The following is a 17,312-nucleotide window of genomic DNA, read 5'->3' as shown; positions in this document are numbered from 1 at the left end:
AAGGTGTGTACCATGGTAGTGCGCAAGGCCAGCGGTTGCCCCCCAAACTTAAAACAACTTCCTTCGCTGAATGAGGCGCGGTGGTTCAATAGCAGTGGATACAGAGTAGAGACAGGCAGCAGTGGACTGGTTACAGAAGCGGTGGCTGTGTATTCTAGTAGAGCAAGGATCCACAGTCACAGAGTTTCTGTTATGCTTGGCCCCAGCACAGCCTCCTGTTTTTCCAGGGTAAGGGGGAGTATTTTTAGTTGGGCAGCAGTTAAATGCGTAGGTACTAGGCTAAAAATAGACCTCAACTACAGGAAAATATGAAGCCACTGTGAGTAAAAATTGGTTGCCCTTAATGCCCTCAAAAATAAAATCTAAATGCAACACGTCACCCAAGGTGCCAAAGAATGACTGCTTTTGAGCAGTCTTGCACAACCTCGCTTTCTCACGCTCAGTTATTAGACCATAGGGTGGCTGTTACACTCTCTGAAATGTACTGTAACTACTGTTAAGTTTAAGGATGACATTGAATATGATCTTTCACTTGAAAAAAGTGACTTGGAAAGAAGAAGAAAAAATTAAAAAAATCTTTAATTCAAATTTTATTCATTATCGTTCACCATGTTGACTATTGTTAACACGGATCCACTGGCAACAATCCTACCATAATTGTAGCTCTCCCCCCTCCGTCTATAATTACAACCCAGTATAAAGAATACACCTAACATAGAAAACATATTGTATGTCGGTCACTCCACTTTAGTTTGTATATATGTATCAAAGGAGTAGTTTTCAAACAGGGGGAAGATGAAAGCATACAGCACGTCACTATGGGTAAGCTGATATTGGTGACGGACAGGTCAAGAACCATCACAGGGAAAAGTGTGGTTTTGAGCTTTGATACGGTAGAATATTTGGTTATAAAGGCCATGACATAAGCCCCAATATTTTCACTCATCTTCGTAGCGATTGATTTCTTTCTCCATTAACTCTCAAACGGATCCCAAAACACAGAACCACAGCAGATTCACACACACACACACACACACACACACACACACACACACACACACAGGTCTATATATAGATTTCCATTTCCTGAAATACGAACATTTTGGAGTTAGCTAGTTTCTGCCCAAAAGCAGAGATATATAATTTGATCTATTTCCCCTACTGGTAAATGCATGTCATCACTTGTGTTAAGCCTAGTCCACGGCAGCCAATGATTCGCAAAGCAACAAGTTGCGACTTGCAATCAGTTGTAGGGGTCTGAATTGACCCGTTGCAGGTCGGTTGGGGAAAGTTGTGGCAGTTGCAACTTGTTGCGTTGGGAACTTGTGAGTCATTGGAGTGGACACCCAGTTACACAGATGTTCATGACTAAAATGGCATTAGAGATCTTGTTTAATATCGGTAAAATCAGCTATTTTCACCAGACTAACGATAGAACTCACAGTATATCATGACAGTATTAGCTACTGTCTTGACAGTAGCTATAACTAATAATACAGTACCTGAATCTTTTGGTTTTGGGCTGTTGGATCTGAAGGGGTCATTACCGCCAAATGCGCCAGGCTGAGGGAAAGAAAGAAAAGAAGCGCAATTAAGCCCAATTCAAGGCTGGAATTCTGATTTTCATGTGAAACAAACCTGAGGCACATTTCACCTGTAAATCCTTTATTAAGGAGATGGTCGTATGCCAAAGTGTAAATTACGCTTCACAAAAAAAAAACCTTGGCTATGATCTAATATTACGTAGGTGATGTACATGGAAGCTTTGCCACCAGAATTTTCTTTTTTTTACAGCACTGGCTTCTTTTCCTCATGGTGTTTATCCTGTAAAAAGGTTCATTGTTGCATGTTCCTGGCAGCAAGGAGAGCTTGTTTTTAGCTCTCAGCGTCTTAAACTAATTTAGCACAAAGAACACAGTGGTTAACACATTTAGTACCGGAACTGCATCAAAATAAAGGCGTTGCTTGCGCCGGAGTAATCGCCAGAGTAGTGATCGCTTCCATTTTGAAAGCCATGAACCGGAAATACTTTCTTAAAAAAGTTGACTGACAAAGTGCCATCACAATCTCCGATCATCTTAATATATTTATATACGCTACAAAAAGAGTTCATATTTTGCGGGAGAGACGGATGAGGAGCAGAAACGCAGCGCCAGCATATCGATCCATTCATCACCACGGAGAGCGCCCTGGATGAGGAGATACGAGTCATTCTTTCCGCCGCGCTAACATGGGAGTCAATGACAAGCTAATAGTTTCACAGAGCGTTAGCATACGGCAAGCGAAAAGCGAAATGCCAAAAAAAAAAGAAGTAATTATTCTGAATATTATTATCTCGCCCCGCGTCGTTTGGACGTCGCTAGGACGTCCACAGACGTCTAAGGCACCTCTCGGTTCCAATCCTTATGACGTTTCAGGACGTGTTATGTACAAAATGTGTTAAAATGTCCCAGAGGAACAGCAGATGCTGTGGCCAGTAGTACTGTACTGTTTAGCTTTAGCACTACTAGCTAAAGAGGTATTCGCAGGCACTGCTAACCAATAGCTAAAGAGGCATTTACAGGTACTGTCAATCAACAGGTGTAGGAAACGAGCTAATGGCTTGCCCAAAATGGCATAGTTCCGGTCGCCATGTTTGTTGCCATTTACTATGACGACAGTTGTAAATAAGGAAGCATGGTGTCGGTAATATGATCAGAAAACCACCCTCCCGCGAGTGTAATATTGCAATTATACAACAGAATAAAACATTTCTATCTCAAAATAACAACCTCTCTGGGAGTGTCATCTCTTCTCCAGAGGTCTGTCTGACAGAGAGGCAGATAAACAAACCGACATTTCTCAGACTGGACACAGAAACAAAACTTAACTTTTAGCTTAATCTCATTGCATTTAAGATATTAAATAGAAATGTGTGTTTCTTTAATGCCAGATTTAACTATTACTGCTGCAAACGTCCTGTGCAAAGTGCTCGTCAAATCAGTAGCCACTAGCCACTTAGCCAGGGCTCGGATATATTCTTATTGTGTGCCGGTCATGCTCATTTGAGCACAGGTAGAGAGCCTACATCAGTGGTATTCAATTGGCGGCCTGCGGAGCGCCCCCTTGGCTCTGGAAGATTTATTTTCTTTATTTTTTATTCTGGGAATAATAAGAGGGCTAATGAAAGTTACAGGTACGGTGTGTGCGATATGAAGTGTGACATTACCATAATGACAGTAATCCTTAAAATACCACTTCACCACTTTTCAACCCATCTTCATATAATAGGTCCTCACATTTGGTTCCATTTGTACACTCTCAGAGTTATAGACCCATAAGGGTTCAGCCCCCCACACACAATCATTCTACAGTTGTGGCCCCCGGCCTAATCCAAATTGAATACCCCTGGCCTACATGTTTGGGAATGTTGTTGAAGGTTATTTAGTCTTACAGCTGACACGCAAGCCATACGATTTGTGTCAGGGATTAAAGCACAAAGAATCCCAAGACGGAAAATGATTTTCAAACCATGACCCAATATCTGATTCGTGAAACGTTGTGAGAGGGGAAACCCCCATTTTTTTATTCATTTTTATCAGCGTTTTTCCGCCATTGGTTTTTCCATACATTGATACTAATAGCACAGCGCACAATTAGTTTTGAGGTGGTATTGGTAAAACTGTGTCTCCCTTAAGTTCTAACCTTATGATTGCACAACACAATCGTCATTGATTCACGTGCATCCTCGCTTATTGTTGATGCACCGGTAGCACTGCAGGGTGTTGCAGAGCACCCGACGTCCGAGCCTGTTCCTTCACTACCAACTACCATGATTCTCGCTCGACTGCCTTGAAAACTGCGGTGAAATCCATTGTTTAAACCCCCATAATCATGGAGGCGTTGGTAGTGAAAGAAGGCTTGGATGTGACTGCCATCGACAGCAGTCGAGAATAAATGGAGATGGTCTTGTTGGGACCAAACACCGCCCAAAGTAGTTGCATTGGCACGCCTGCTGCCTTCCCCGTCAACAAATAATTTGATCCTGTTGCGTGGTGTAATTAAATTTCGATATAGAACTCCAGTGACTTCCATTATTCCTGTGATTTCGTGGCCAAATGTATATTGGGCTGAAGTGGGTAATGTATGTTTTGTGATAATAATCCAAATCTACAAAGTAACTTTAGTAACTATAGCTGTCAAATAAATGTGGTGTGGTAAAAGTACAATATTTGGATCTGAGATGTAGTAGTAAAAGTAATGAATATTGGAAATACTCAACTAAAGTACAAATACCTCAAATATGTACTTAAGTAAATGTACTTAGTTACTTTCCACCACTGCAGGAAACTAGAGATAGAAGAGTGAATGTACACAGTACCACTGTCATGAGTCGTTGCTTGCTTGACAAGAACTATGGACAAGAAGCATAGACCTATAGCTTGATGTTTACTATGCTAGTACTAGTACTAAGGAGTCGGCAAACATAATGGCGCTGAAAGCGGGCCGAGTAATCCCCCCCGAATCTTAACTCAGTCTCCGACGTCACTGCGCTCGTTCCCTATACTACCCAAACCTTTTAGCCCAAGACCCAAAAGAGAAATTAGATGTTTTTCCCGGAACCCAAACTTGTTTTGAATTGATGAAAAGTTGTGATAATACACGTTTTTTCGTTTTGCTTTATGTAGGAAACGCATAGAAATTGGTCCACGGACCAAAGATGGGTCCAGACTCCCGAACCACTGTTTGGGAAACATTAGTGTACTAATCAACAGCTAAAGAGTTATGACAGGTTCCAGAATACTGCACCCATCATGTGGACTACTGTACCTTGACTGGTGGAGGAGGGGGTTTCTTACTAAAGGGGTCCGAGGAGCCGAACAGGTCAGACTTGTCTGTCTTTTTGAAGAAGTCATCAGAGGAGGTCCCTTTGAAGGGGTCGCTCTCTTTGAACGGATCTACTCCAAATGGATCTAGAAAAGGAGAAGGGAGTATTGCTCACAGAGTCATGCATCTGGCCTGGCAAGGTCTGAGGAGCAATCATTTGCTGTTAATCTTTATCGTGGCTTCATTATGCATTTTCTATTCTTAATAATAACTACATTGACCATAAAACGAGTTTTAGAAGCCTCAATTCAGAAGACAGTTCACTGCCTTGTCAAAGCCGTAGCATTCCAGAGATGTAATACAATGATAGAAACAAAGCCTTCAAACCTTTGAAGGGGTCTGATTTGAAGGGGTCTTCTGTCTGGAAGGGGTCTACCGAGTCTACTGGAGTCTCCTGGGGATTTCTGTTGAACATGGCTATCCTTGATTTGAAAGTATCGTCCTGAAGAATATATGAATCGTTTACAATTAATGAATCGGTGCATGTGTCTGAAACCACTTTTAGAAATGCGTGTCATCATTGTGCACTCGTATATGAATGGAAAGAAATAAAAACGGCACTTCGCACAATATATTCACTATAATTGTCCCAACCCTGCTCACGTGAGCATGTCTTTCCCCATCTCCTCACCTTGCTTCTGTAGCCGCCATTCTCCCTCTCTGTGAAGCCTTCATTTATATCTGCAAGGTTGGTCAGGCTTCCTCCATTGGTGCCATTCAGAGCGGTGTTGTATTGCTCGATGGCCTTGCTCACCTCCTGTTGGCTGTCCTGGATTTGGGACAGCTTGCTACGAGCCTGAAAGAGCACAGTGTGCCGATATGAAATGATGTGGAATTGTCTACAAGTTCAGGTTTTAGTGAACTGAACTTGTGCATCATGTTCTATATTAACAGTTTTTTTCATCAAAATAAAGGCGCTAGAGTGCCAGCAGATATGTCAGATTTTATTCTGAAAAGCCCCTCCCTTCCGTTCCCCCCCCAAAAACCGGGAGGCATAATCTTCTGTTCTTACCTCGCGCAGGTCACTAGAAGCGTTAATATTCCAAACGAGATGCATGCTGAAGTCAGAAATGAAGTCCCTTTGGTCAGAACCATGGTTACGAGACATTCTTTTGGAGCCGTAAACACAGAAGTGAACGGCAGCGCGCGTGCACAAAACACAAGTACGGTGCAGGAGAGGACAACCAAAAGAAAGAAGGATTTTGGTTGGTCTCTCCTAAATAAAATAAAATCCTTTTTTTTAATCAATAAAAAAGCCCTGAAAACGTGTATAAGTCCAAGGCCACCTGCGATTTGATTAGAAAGGACATGTATACACGTCCAAGGCTTAACAGATTATATAAATGTCTTCTAAATCCTGACAGTTTTCTGAAAAAGCTATGTTTCTGTGTCAGTCTGTTATTTATCTGTGCTGTGCTGACCTGGTTGATCTCGTCCTGGGTGGCTTTTAGGGACTTGATGATGCTGTCCAGCTGGACCTGGCCAGCCAGCAGGCTTTGCTCCAGCGTGGACTCCTCTTCCTGCAGCCGGCCAAAGTCCAGCTTGGTCCGGGTTAGCTCGTCCTCTTGGCTCTGGAGGTCCGACTCCCTGGAGTGGATCTGGGTATGCAAGGACGAGATCTGTAGGGGGAATACCGAAACAGACATATACACATATGTACGTATTATATTATACACATATATGTATAGTATATATATACATTGTGTATAAATATCAAATCAGTGTGTTCAGGTTTCAGTACCCAGTATCCTATGGGGAGACACAGAGCCCCTCAGGTACCCCAAGTACCTGATGTACCCTCTGAGGGGAATAAGGGTGCCTGGTGGCATCTGGGGTAGATGCTCAAAACGAGAGTCCATAGCAACAGCAGAATAAACCGTTTGGCAATGGCGGACATTTCACATTTTTCATGAGCACAAACCAGACACTCACACATTTAAATGAGAAACAATCTTTTTAACGGTATAAAAGTGCCTGTTAAGAAGCAAGACCTTATATGTGCCACAAAGCACGAAGTGGATAGGTAACAGGTAAGAAGCATTAACAGAAGTCATTTACCAAAAACTAATTTCAGAACTTGTTCTTTATATAGTCACTATGTAGTAGCTGTACTGTTACAACAATCTGTTATCATCATCATTATTATTGTTTTACAAGACATTATACACCAGTGCAGAGGTGACTTGTGTGTGTGTAGGTTCTTTTCAGGTTTCATGGATTTAGTTGAATTATGAACATTATTAGTGGTGTTCAGAGCGAAAAACAGATCATTACCAATACAGTTACAGAAGCTATTTGAGTTTAGCTCAGAGGATGAGGACCATAGAAGACATTTTAAACATCCGTTCGCTCGGACAACTGCACTTCTGTTACAGGTATAAAGTTATGGAATTCTCAAAACCGGGAGTTGAAGAGCTGTTAAAAGGGGAAATTATGAATTAGGCTAGACTTCATTTTTCTTTCGTTCTCTCATCTTTGTTTTGTTCTCTTGTGCTGTTTTTTTGTCCGTTTGTTTTCTCTCTTTTTTATTTGATGTAATCATGGTGAAGAAATAATAATGGTTGGTAGCAGCATCAATCTTTTTTTAATGATAGATAGGGGCAGGTAACAAATAATAAGATTTATCTTCTTCCTGCTCCCTTTCTTTTCTTTTATGGAATATGTAAAAAGAAAAAAGTCCAAGGTAAAAATGAATATAATCATGTAAAACCATAACTGAAATGAAATGAAATAAATATGAAATGAAAAGGTTCCTATGATTGGTTGTAAATGTAGGACTGTGGGCAGGCCAGGACTCTAACCATGTGGGACTCTTCTTGACACTTCTGCTTGACGTCGTTGAGCATGCCCTCCAGTTTGGATCGCTGCTGGTCCATCTCCTCCAGCCGGTCTTGGGCATCCTGCTTCTGGGTCTCCAGGTCCTGCAGACTGCTGCTCTCCCTGTCCAACTCACTCTGCATGTCCTGTTGTATGACAAACATGTGGAGGAACGCGCTTTACCTTTAATCCATTCTGACCCGAGATCAGATTCTAAAAATGTCTTCTACATCCTGACAGTTTTCATTCTGACCCGAGATCAGATTAAAAGAATGTCTTCTATGTCAGTCGCTCTTCGATTTTTCAAAAATAGCAGACCTACAAGCTCGTAGGGCGCCACTCGGTGGCGCTCTATAAGCTTGTAGATCTGCTATTTTTCAATAGCTAAAGCATAACATAGTGCCAACACCAAAATGGGTTCCCGCCCAGAATAGGTTAATAGAGAATTAACAGTCCGCTCAATTTAAGTTAAATGTACAGTATGGTGTATATCAAATTTCAAATCTTTCAAATTTTAAATAAATTATAAAAAAATAATGTGTTGATGCTTTGATAAATAAAGCTTTCATAGTTTTCCCCCCTCATTCAGACAGTGGAAAAGCTGAGAGGGATGCTTAGTATGAGAGGCACATGGGAGAGGATTGTGAGGGGGTTTTATTCAAGATGATCAAAGTCAAGTGTGATTCTAGAAGCAGGTGTGTGTGTGTGTGTGTGTGTGTGTGTGTGTGTGTGTGTGTGTGTGTGTGTGTGTGTGTGCGCGTGTGAGAGAAGGTCTAAATCGTTAAACCGTCATTGGACAAAGCCTGCATCTATATTACAGAGACACCAACACGATGCCAAGATGAGCGCAAACGTAGGTGCACATTCAATCTGGGAATGTATATTAATATAACACAACTAGCACATCTGCAGTGGATGGATGTGGTCTCCCCACGTCCACTACTCTTGCATTGAGAAATTCTGACCATGGTGACAGCCAGGTAGAATACCCACTGGTTGACCATATAAACAAAGTTATTTTAAGGAGGAGCTGCACTGGATTGGACACTAGATGCACCGCCATCATCATTGTGACACTTGCAATTACCTTTCTTCATTCATTGGGGGAGAGAGAGAGACAACTGACATAAAACCTACGTATGGTAGCTTTAATGATGCTGCCAGTCTGTCATTTTGTCTCACAGCATCACTCTTTCCTTTTCCATTGACAAGGAGTTTGGGACAGAAATATGGAAAGGCTGACACGGCCTAATATCATAACAGGCAAACAAAAACGCTCAGAATAGAGTTAATAGTTCCTGTTTAGCCCGGCCAATGGAGGTCAAAATACAGGCGGCGACACCACCTTGATGGGATGAATCGATCGAGCACGCCCGCACACACACACACACACACACACACACACACACACACACACACACACACACACACACACACACACCATGAAACTTATCATGACAGTCTCACCTGTACTTCACTGTTCTGCTGTCGGATGGCATCCTCTCTTTCCCTGATCTCCTGTTCCAGGATGAATTTCTCTCTATGCGTCCGTCACGTTGGAAGGAAAAAAGAAGAAGCAAGGGCAGCTGTATAACAAACCGTGGTGTTATTGCTCCCTAACCAAGCCATTGTCCCACAAGAATAACATCTAACGCCTAAGCGGCTGCCCGATGTTTATCCCACTGTGGTGGTGGTGCAACACGGTTTGTTGACGACAGTCAAAATGACATAGAACTAACATCAAAGACAGATCAACAAACAGGGGAACAGTCGTGTCGTGAGTGAAAGTGATCATCGTTGTCCCAACATTTCTTACAGCTGTTCGGGGAGCAGTGCTATATTCCATTTTCCATTTCTCTGTATGTAAACAAAGAAAAAATATCGGTGGGAGACAAAAGTGGATGCGTTTTGGCGAAATCAATGAGATTATATGTTTCATCCCACATACTTGTTCCAGGCAGCATGAGTTCAGTTTTGCAGAGAACTAAATTTGGACAATTAACTACATGAACTGGAACTGGAATGACATGAAAAGTCACATCTCATCTGCCCGGGCGTCTGGGCACCTAGGCAGGTAAAACAGCCTGACAACGTGTCATGGGTTCGAGTCCCGACAACCGTTGCTGCGTGTTACCCCCAATCTCTCTCTCCATTTCCTGTCAGTCTACTGTTCACCTATCAATAAAGGCAGAAAAAAGTAAAAAAATATATATATATAATAATAATTAAGAGAAAAAGTCACATCTCATCTGAGATCTACCCAGGCTCGGCCACTGATCCCGCTCCCACTGGCATTATACTGGACTTTTGATAAGGCAGGTTTTGACTTTGTGTCAACCGATTTAAAACAACATTTTTGTTTACTTTCACGCAGTGTTGTGTGCCGTTTGGTCTACTAGTATTGTGTTTGCCACGTGCTTCTTTCTTGGCCAAGTCTCTCTGAGAGAAAAAAACCCAAACTGATTTACAACCTCAATGGGAATACCTGGTTAAATGAAGGTTGAATTCATAGCTGAAATAACATAGCTGAGACTGCAAAAAGAAAAAGAAAAAAAAGAAAGAAGGGGGGGCTTTGATCTGAACATCAATTCCAGTGCGCTCAACCTCCCCCCTTTCATTACACCACCCCCCCTCCTCCTCCTCCACCTCCACCTCCCGTTCAGAGGAAGAGCAAACAAAGCTGTCCTCCTGCTAGTCTGGGGCTCACCTCTGCAGCTGAGCTATTTCCTGACTCAGGTCATCCAGCTCTTTGAAACCCGTCAGCTCTGCTGACCCCGTCGAGCTGCCGCTGTCCTGAAAGGAGGGACAAACAGACACAGAGAGAGAAAGACCATGAGATACGCCGAGAGGAGAAGAATAGGGAGAGAGGGGGGAAACAGAGAGGGGGCGAGGGAAATGATAAGTACACAATACACATACTGCATCATTGTGCTATGATAGAGAAGCGAACAGGCCAGAGGTGTGTTTATATTTGAGAAAGCAGGAGAAAGATTAGGAAAGGAGGGGAAAGGGGGGATAAGGTTGGAAAGACAGATGAAGAAGGAAGGAGGGAGGGAGGGAAGGTGAGATGGGGTGAAAGAGGAAGGATGAAGAGAGCAGATGGGATGCCAACCATTTTGGGAGTAGGGTGGAGTGGGGGTTCAGCGCCCCGCTGCTAAATCTTCACAACATAACTCAGGAAGGAAGCAAAGGAACAGTGCAAATGTGTAGAACTGGACACAATGCACCTTCAAATGACCAGGAGCTTGGTGTAAGCAACCCTTATGCTGTTGAACTAGGAATGAAACTAGAAAATGACCTGGAGCTTGGTGTAAGCAACCCTTATGCTGTTGAACTAGGAATTAAACTAGAAAATGACCACCGTTACGCCGATACCTGGATTTGGTATTGTTAGACGAAAAGGTGCCCGAGTGATTGATAAAAGGTGATAGTACATGCACATCCACTCTAGCCCAGGTGCTGGACAAATGGCAATACAGGAGAAAAGAATAGTCTCCGCAACACTGGTAAAGATACTCAGCTCCACTGGTTTAACAACATTCAACGTTTCGATGAGTGATGCCCGAGTTGTACATGGTTGAGTGCGGGTGTACACGCTCACAACTTGTAGATTGTCTATTTTCAGAGTGCAACACTGGCACACAATCAAGTATAAATTCAGCGTGAGTGAGTGAGCAAAGTCGTAAATGGGCTGTTACTGGCTTTTGTCAGCTGAGCTAGCAGGAATATTATAGCAGACCAAAATGATTATCCCAACATACTTGCAGTATATTGACGATACGCTATACTTTTATTTTCTACCCACATTTAGCCCCCGCAACATAAGAACCAATGACTAGCAAATCAAAACATGCAATTGTTTAATATTCATCGGTGCGACTTTGATGGTTCTGAATGTATAACTGCGGCTGTAAAGAAACAAACAGCTGTTGTTTTGTCAGTGTTCACCGTTTAAAACTAAACTAAAAAGCACCAGCAGGTGGCAGTGTTTGTTTAGTGTCTTTAGACCAGGTGAGCTGAGGAGACTGGGAATAGGATTTAGTATTATAATTGATAGTTTAGCAGTATAGCACAAAAGACAAGTTATGAACCCAGAGATGGTTCAGATCCCCATCTGAACCTGCCTACAAGCTTTCCTACCCACCTGTCTCAATATAATAAAGGAACATGTAGTTGCCGCTTACTTTTTAGGAAAAAAGTTAATATTCTTTGTTGCCCATTTCACAATAACGTTTCTGTTTTCATAATAAACAGCAGAACAGAAGAATAGAAGGAGGATCATGTCTCCATAATCCATATACATGTGATGAAGCTACATACACATTATGAAAAACACAAGGTGGGGCAACAGCGCCACACACAGACAGACACGTGAACTACTCACTCTGCGCATACTGGTCAAATTAGCTAGTTCAGGTCCCACACCAGAAATTAGACCTGCATAGCTCTGAGAGGCAGACAAGAGAAAAGAGATAGAAAACAATACAATCAATTTTATAGATAGCTTGAAAGGCCAGAAAGCAGTTCAAACGGAATGTTTGGAATTGATAAAGTACCAAAAATGCATATGTTTTACAGTAAATGTAGGAAACAGGAAAGGTCTATATATATCCCGTGTAAACATTTCCTAACAGACCAGTAAACATCTAGATTTCCCAGCAGACCGGGAGAGGTGAAAAAAAATGCATTAGTTGAAACGGTACATAAAGACCTTTGAACAATGGCTAACTGAAGGGCCTACGACCCCTGTTCCTCACTTATATTTAAGCCATATGTAGCCCATTCTTGCTCCCGCTGGGCAAGACCTACGCCGTAGTGTAGACGCCATCATTTGTTTTGGGGCGGAAGTTGCGTGATTTTGGGCGGAAGTTCCGCTCAAGGAAATGACATTGATGATTTACAAATGAGTTTACATTCTCCTTGAATGAAACAATTGTTGCGATAGGTTGGAAAGATATCTTATCCGGGGGAAAGAAAATCTGACGGATGGCGTCTCTGCCTTAGGTTGTGACCAGGCTTTTCTCTTGGCAGATGAGTAAGGCTGGGACCTGGGAGGCTAATTCATGCTATGACCTGACAAAGATCTATCGACATCGAAACGTTGTAACTTGGTTTGCCTGCACCCTGTGAATAAAAAGGCTTTAAGTGTCCGAGTTTGCTCCAGTGCCTTCCTTCTACAGTACATGAAGACCCGTTGCTGCCGTTGCCACATCTGCCATCCACCTCACACACGACACAGTATATACACAACAGGCGTATAAACTATAATCCCACTGTTAGGACTACAAGGAATGGCCACTGTGTTTTCACTTTTGCCAAAAAGAGAAATGTCTAAATTGTTTTGAATCCAGTTAAAATCAAAATGTCTAATTATTTTGAAGGGAAGAATCTGGTCATAGAGGACAAATCCAATCTAGCACTAATCATCTCAGTGCATTCTGACTGGTGTCTCTGGTGGGTGTCAGTGTTTGACAGCAACAGGCCTTGATGTACTTGTTTCAACTGATGCGTGTTTCCCCACATTTCCAGGTCAACAGTTCCAGTTTTTACCTGGACAGAATTGTCCATTGGTTGTTTCATCTATTTGGTCTCTTCTTCATGTGACAGTATCGCTCACCAGAAATGATTCTCAAGCTAAATAAAAACGCAAATCAGCTATATTCGGCAAGTGACACTGTCGTACAAGGAAGAATGCATTATACCAAAGTCAGGTGTCCCGAACGCTTGTACACAGTAAAATGATATCCCTTGTTTAACTCTGAGAGTGTACAAATGGCCATATGGTTCCATTCCATTAACCCATTTGTAATACTCTCAAGAGTACAGTGTGTGTATGTTGCATTATGTTCCATTGACATTGTCCTGGACTCACTGGTCCTGCTGCGGAGGCTGCGGTCCTCTCTGAGGGGGGGATCATTTCTGGGAGGAGGGTCTGGGGGGGGTCAGTGCCCTTGGTGACTTTCTGCTGGATTAGGTACATGGCCAGAGAGAACTGTTCCCTGGTCAGCTTGCCGACCTGTTTGGTGTCCGCCAGGCCCCTGAACAGAAGAGGAGTTACCGTTAACAACTGACTCAAACATGCGCGTCAGCTCCCACCCGCTCACTTCCATTCTATGGGAGAAACGGGGTGGCGCGTCCACTGCATCCAGTTGTAGGAGCTGCAGCGTGCGACGCCTGACACGTGTATTGTAAAGCATCGGATTCAACCACCAACCTATGAAGGGTATGCGCATGCATAAAGGGAATGGTAAATCGAGTGGCAAAGTGAGTTAAACATTGTTTAACGTCGTTTAATATATAATACTTTTCTGTTTGGATGTATGGGCTGTCAAGGCCAGAAAGTAGGGTTTTTTTGCCATTCAGTAAGTGTTCCCGCATAACTTCCAGGTATGATGATGATCATGTCACGCGCATACCCTCTATACAGGACAGAATCGCTGCACGTTGACCGCACTTGGCAGCCATTTCGCTTGTAGTTCTTTCAGTAGCCAACACACCAACGCAAGTCAAATGAACTACACACCAGGAAACAAGCAGCCTCAAGTCATCATGGAAATGCATGCGTCTAAAGTCTTGGCTTGCGTCGAGATGCGCGGTCTGAAGCGAATGTCTGTGTCTAGCCTTATTTGTAGTTGTGCACAGGTGCCGTGCACCGAAAATAGCTGATCTATAAGCTCACAAGTTGCAGCTTGGCACATTGGGAGCTTGTAGATCTGCTATTTTTGGTGCAGGACACCAGCATGCTACAATAAATAAATCAGGCTTGAGTCTTGCTGAATACCTCTTTAACTCCAGGATACTGTGTGTGTGTGTGTGTGTGTGTGTGTGTGTGTGTGTGTGTGTGATTTGCGATGACAAAATACCAAAACACATTCAGAAACGGTGTTAGGATTTCATGTGGGTCATGTTCTCACCATATCTGTGCCAGCATGGTCTGAGGGAGGCTAGAGTGCATGAAGATCTCAATGACCTCCGACCCAGAGACGAGGCCGTCCATATCCGTGTCCGTCTTCATGAAGATGTCATCGTAGCGACCCCTGTCGGCCACAGGGACGACCCAGTTGGCAGGCAGCTGGGACTGTAGACACAGGATAACATGGCCACATGAGAAGGGAATGCAATCCGTCAGCACCTCTCAGTGTGCTTGAATAAAAGAAGAGGGAACCATGGAGAGAATTCACCCGTTCTTAATGAGGGAACCATCGGCTCTATTTCAGGACACAACTGCTCCCCAGGCACTGTACTAATGGCACTGCTCCCAATAGTTTGGATGGTTAAAAGCAGAGGACAAATTTGATTTGATTTTTGACTCAATTATGTGAATTGTATAGTGACAATACCCCCAAAACTAAAGGGGACTACATTATTATTATCATCATCATCATCATTTCCGTTATTATCATTACTGGCATCCCAATTTTGGGCATATCATAAACATAATTGAATATTAAAATAAAAAAATCCTAACATTCGACAATTTCGACAACTTTCACACACCTAGAAGTCAGGCCTCTGCACAGGTGCATAGGCCAGTGGACATCAATGAAAGGAGTAGAATGCACCCGCACATATTTGCTCAGTCCCTCCGGACCTTCTTCAGATTGGCTATTTTCTAAATATTTTTGAGTGGTGCAAGGAACTCAAAGGAACAGCAATGTCCGTGTTCAACCGTGTGTGTGTCTGTGTTCATGTGTGTGACTATGAGCACCAGTACCAATGAGTACCAAAAGTGGCGCTGTTGTGCCAGAAACAGAGAGAGAGAGATAGTGCTGCACTGTTGCCTGCTAATGAGGGCACAATTTTTTTTGTGAAGTGAGGTTGTTGTTTGCACAATGTCTGTATTTACACAAACACTCAAAGCTTTTTGATGTATGATTGATAACCCAATCATACATCATCGCATTCTGGCCAATCACAATTTCCATCCTTTTTGTCTTTTTGTCTTCAATGTTTGGGGTTTACACACTTTTGTCTTCAATGTTTGTGTTTACAAAGAGCCTCAAAGCTGGACATAGGATGGGCTAGCGCCCTTCAAAATTTTTTTTTTTTATAAATATAAAAAAAGGGTTTCAGGCCTAGCTAGTAGCTACTGTAAGGAAAAATGGGGTCGTGTGAGGAAAAAGGTGAAAGACTAAAGACAGACCAAAACAAAAAGGGAGAGGGAGGGGTGGAATAAAAGCAGAAAAGAAGATGTCACGGTATGGCAGCGAGGCCCAGAAATGATCCCACAGATCAGTTTGTCAATAGTAGTGTTCCCTTCCTTCCTATTCAAAAGAAACCCGTTTCCTTGAACACACAAGATTCCCTGCAGCAATAAGGAAGAGAGTGGGCCATGGACAATGCTCACAATAATGTGGCAGAACAAGTACGGACATTATCAACAGAATAGGGGTGAAGTACGGGAAGAACTGGTTTGTAAAAACAATGGTTTACAAACATGCCCTCATTGTACATCAATCTGCAATCACTCAGGAACATAAGTGTATCAAATTCAAAATTCAAGTAATGACTGTATATTATAACCATTCATGAAGGAAGTGACCAAGGAAGGATCAAGAGGGCAGTAAGCAGTATCAGGGGTGACGCTTGAAGCTATGATTTGGCTATCGGACCAATCAGCTAAGTGCCAACGTGCGCTGAGCTGTCACTACCTTGGTACGGAAGGAACTCAACTAGGTCACAGGTCACAATTATAGCCCATATATATTCATTATGCTCCGTGTCCAACCTTGGGCATTTATTAATAGAATACCCAGGGCCCAAGATTTCAAATGTTTACTTAGTTTTAATCACTGTCCCATTTGGATTTTGGGTGTTAAAGATATTCATTGATTATTCAAACTTAAGATTTCTTATTGGCTTATTGTTTGCTGAGATAATACTGGGATCACAGATCGAATATCAAAATGATCTCAATCCGGTATCAACTATTCTGAATCTGATCTACTCGGAATTAAAAGTTTTGAACTCTTGGGCCTTTTGTTTTTGTCTGTCTGCAACAGGAAAATGGCTGCAGGGAATGACATGTCCTACTACTCTCCTACCACTCAGAGCATCCCTATGGGGCCATCACTGTATAGAGCCCCACCCCCTTTCATGACAACGAGAGCCCCGGAAGAGAATTCCCCATTCATTTTCCTCAGACTTTTCAAAACGTATTTATTTAAAGACGTTTACGCCGCGGACAAAGCCAACTCGGCTCCTGACAAATCATGACAATAAACACATTGTTTTGGGCTGATCAAATAATTAGTAAGAAGAAAAACAAAACAAAAAGTGTTGTACCCGGCCCTTTTTCTTCTTCTTTCCAATACACTAATCTTTATGTAGTACCTAGCACCACTTATTTTGAATGTTTTTTTTTTTTTTTTGCGGCTTACGCCTTTTATTGGTTTTTTGAAGGGACAGACAGTAGGCTGACAGCAAACGGGAGAGAGATGGGGGAAGACATGCAGTAAAGGCCGTGTCGGGCTCGGGAGTCGAACCCGCGGCACACTGCGACTGGATTACCAGTCGGGTGCCCAGACGGTTACGCCACCGCCTGGGCTGAATGTTATTTCTTAAGGACATTTACATGTGGGACAATGTGTTATAATTATGATCAGTTCCCAACAATAATGACAGCATTG

General features: G+C 42.7%; 1 protein-coding gene across 2 annotated transcripts in view; it reads right to left on the bottom strand.

Moving 5' to 3' along the window:
• LOC308325948 (epidermal growth factor receptor substrate 15-like 1) overlaps window positions 1–17,312 on the bottom strand; it is a 31,242-nt gene that overhangs the window by 7,355 nt on the left and 6,575 nt on the right. For both annotated transcript variants that reach the window (XM_080778732.1, XM_080778733.1), the window contains exons 10-20: window positions 14,598–14,761; window positions 13,556–13,721; window positions 12,068–12,130; window positions 10,391–10,476; window positions 9,151–9,223; window positions 7,668–7,829; window positions 6,288–6,485; window positions 5,498–5,662; window positions 5,194–5,308; window positions 4,810–4,952; window positions 1,503–1,563 (exon numbers count right to left, since the gene is read on the bottom strand). In XM_080778732.1, the coding sequence (XP_080634858.1) occupies window positions 1,503–1,563; window positions 4,810–4,952; window positions 5,194–5,308; window positions 5,498–5,662; window positions 6,288–6,485; window positions 7,668–7,829; window positions 9,151–9,223; window positions 10,391–10,476; window positions 12,068–12,130; window positions 13,556–13,721; window positions 14,598–14,761 (1,396 nt within the window). The remainder of the gene's footprint in view (window positions 1–1,502; window positions 1,564–4,809; window positions 4,953–5,193; window positions 5,309–5,497; window positions 5,663–6,287; window positions 6,486–7,667; window positions 7,830–9,150; window positions 9,224–10,390; window positions 10,477–12,067; window positions 12,131–13,555; window positions 13,722–14,597; window positions 14,762–17,312) is intronic.

This window comes from Protomyctophum bolini (genome assembly GCF_963924005.1).
Source record: "Protomyctophum bolini genome assembly, chromosome: 12".
In the NCBI taxonomy this organism is placed as follows: domain Eukaryota; kingdom Metazoa; phylum Chordata; class Actinopteri; order Myctophiformes; family Myctophidae; genus Protomyctophum; species Protomyctophum bolini.
This window is presented reverse-complemented; position numbering and strand designations above follow the sequence as displayed.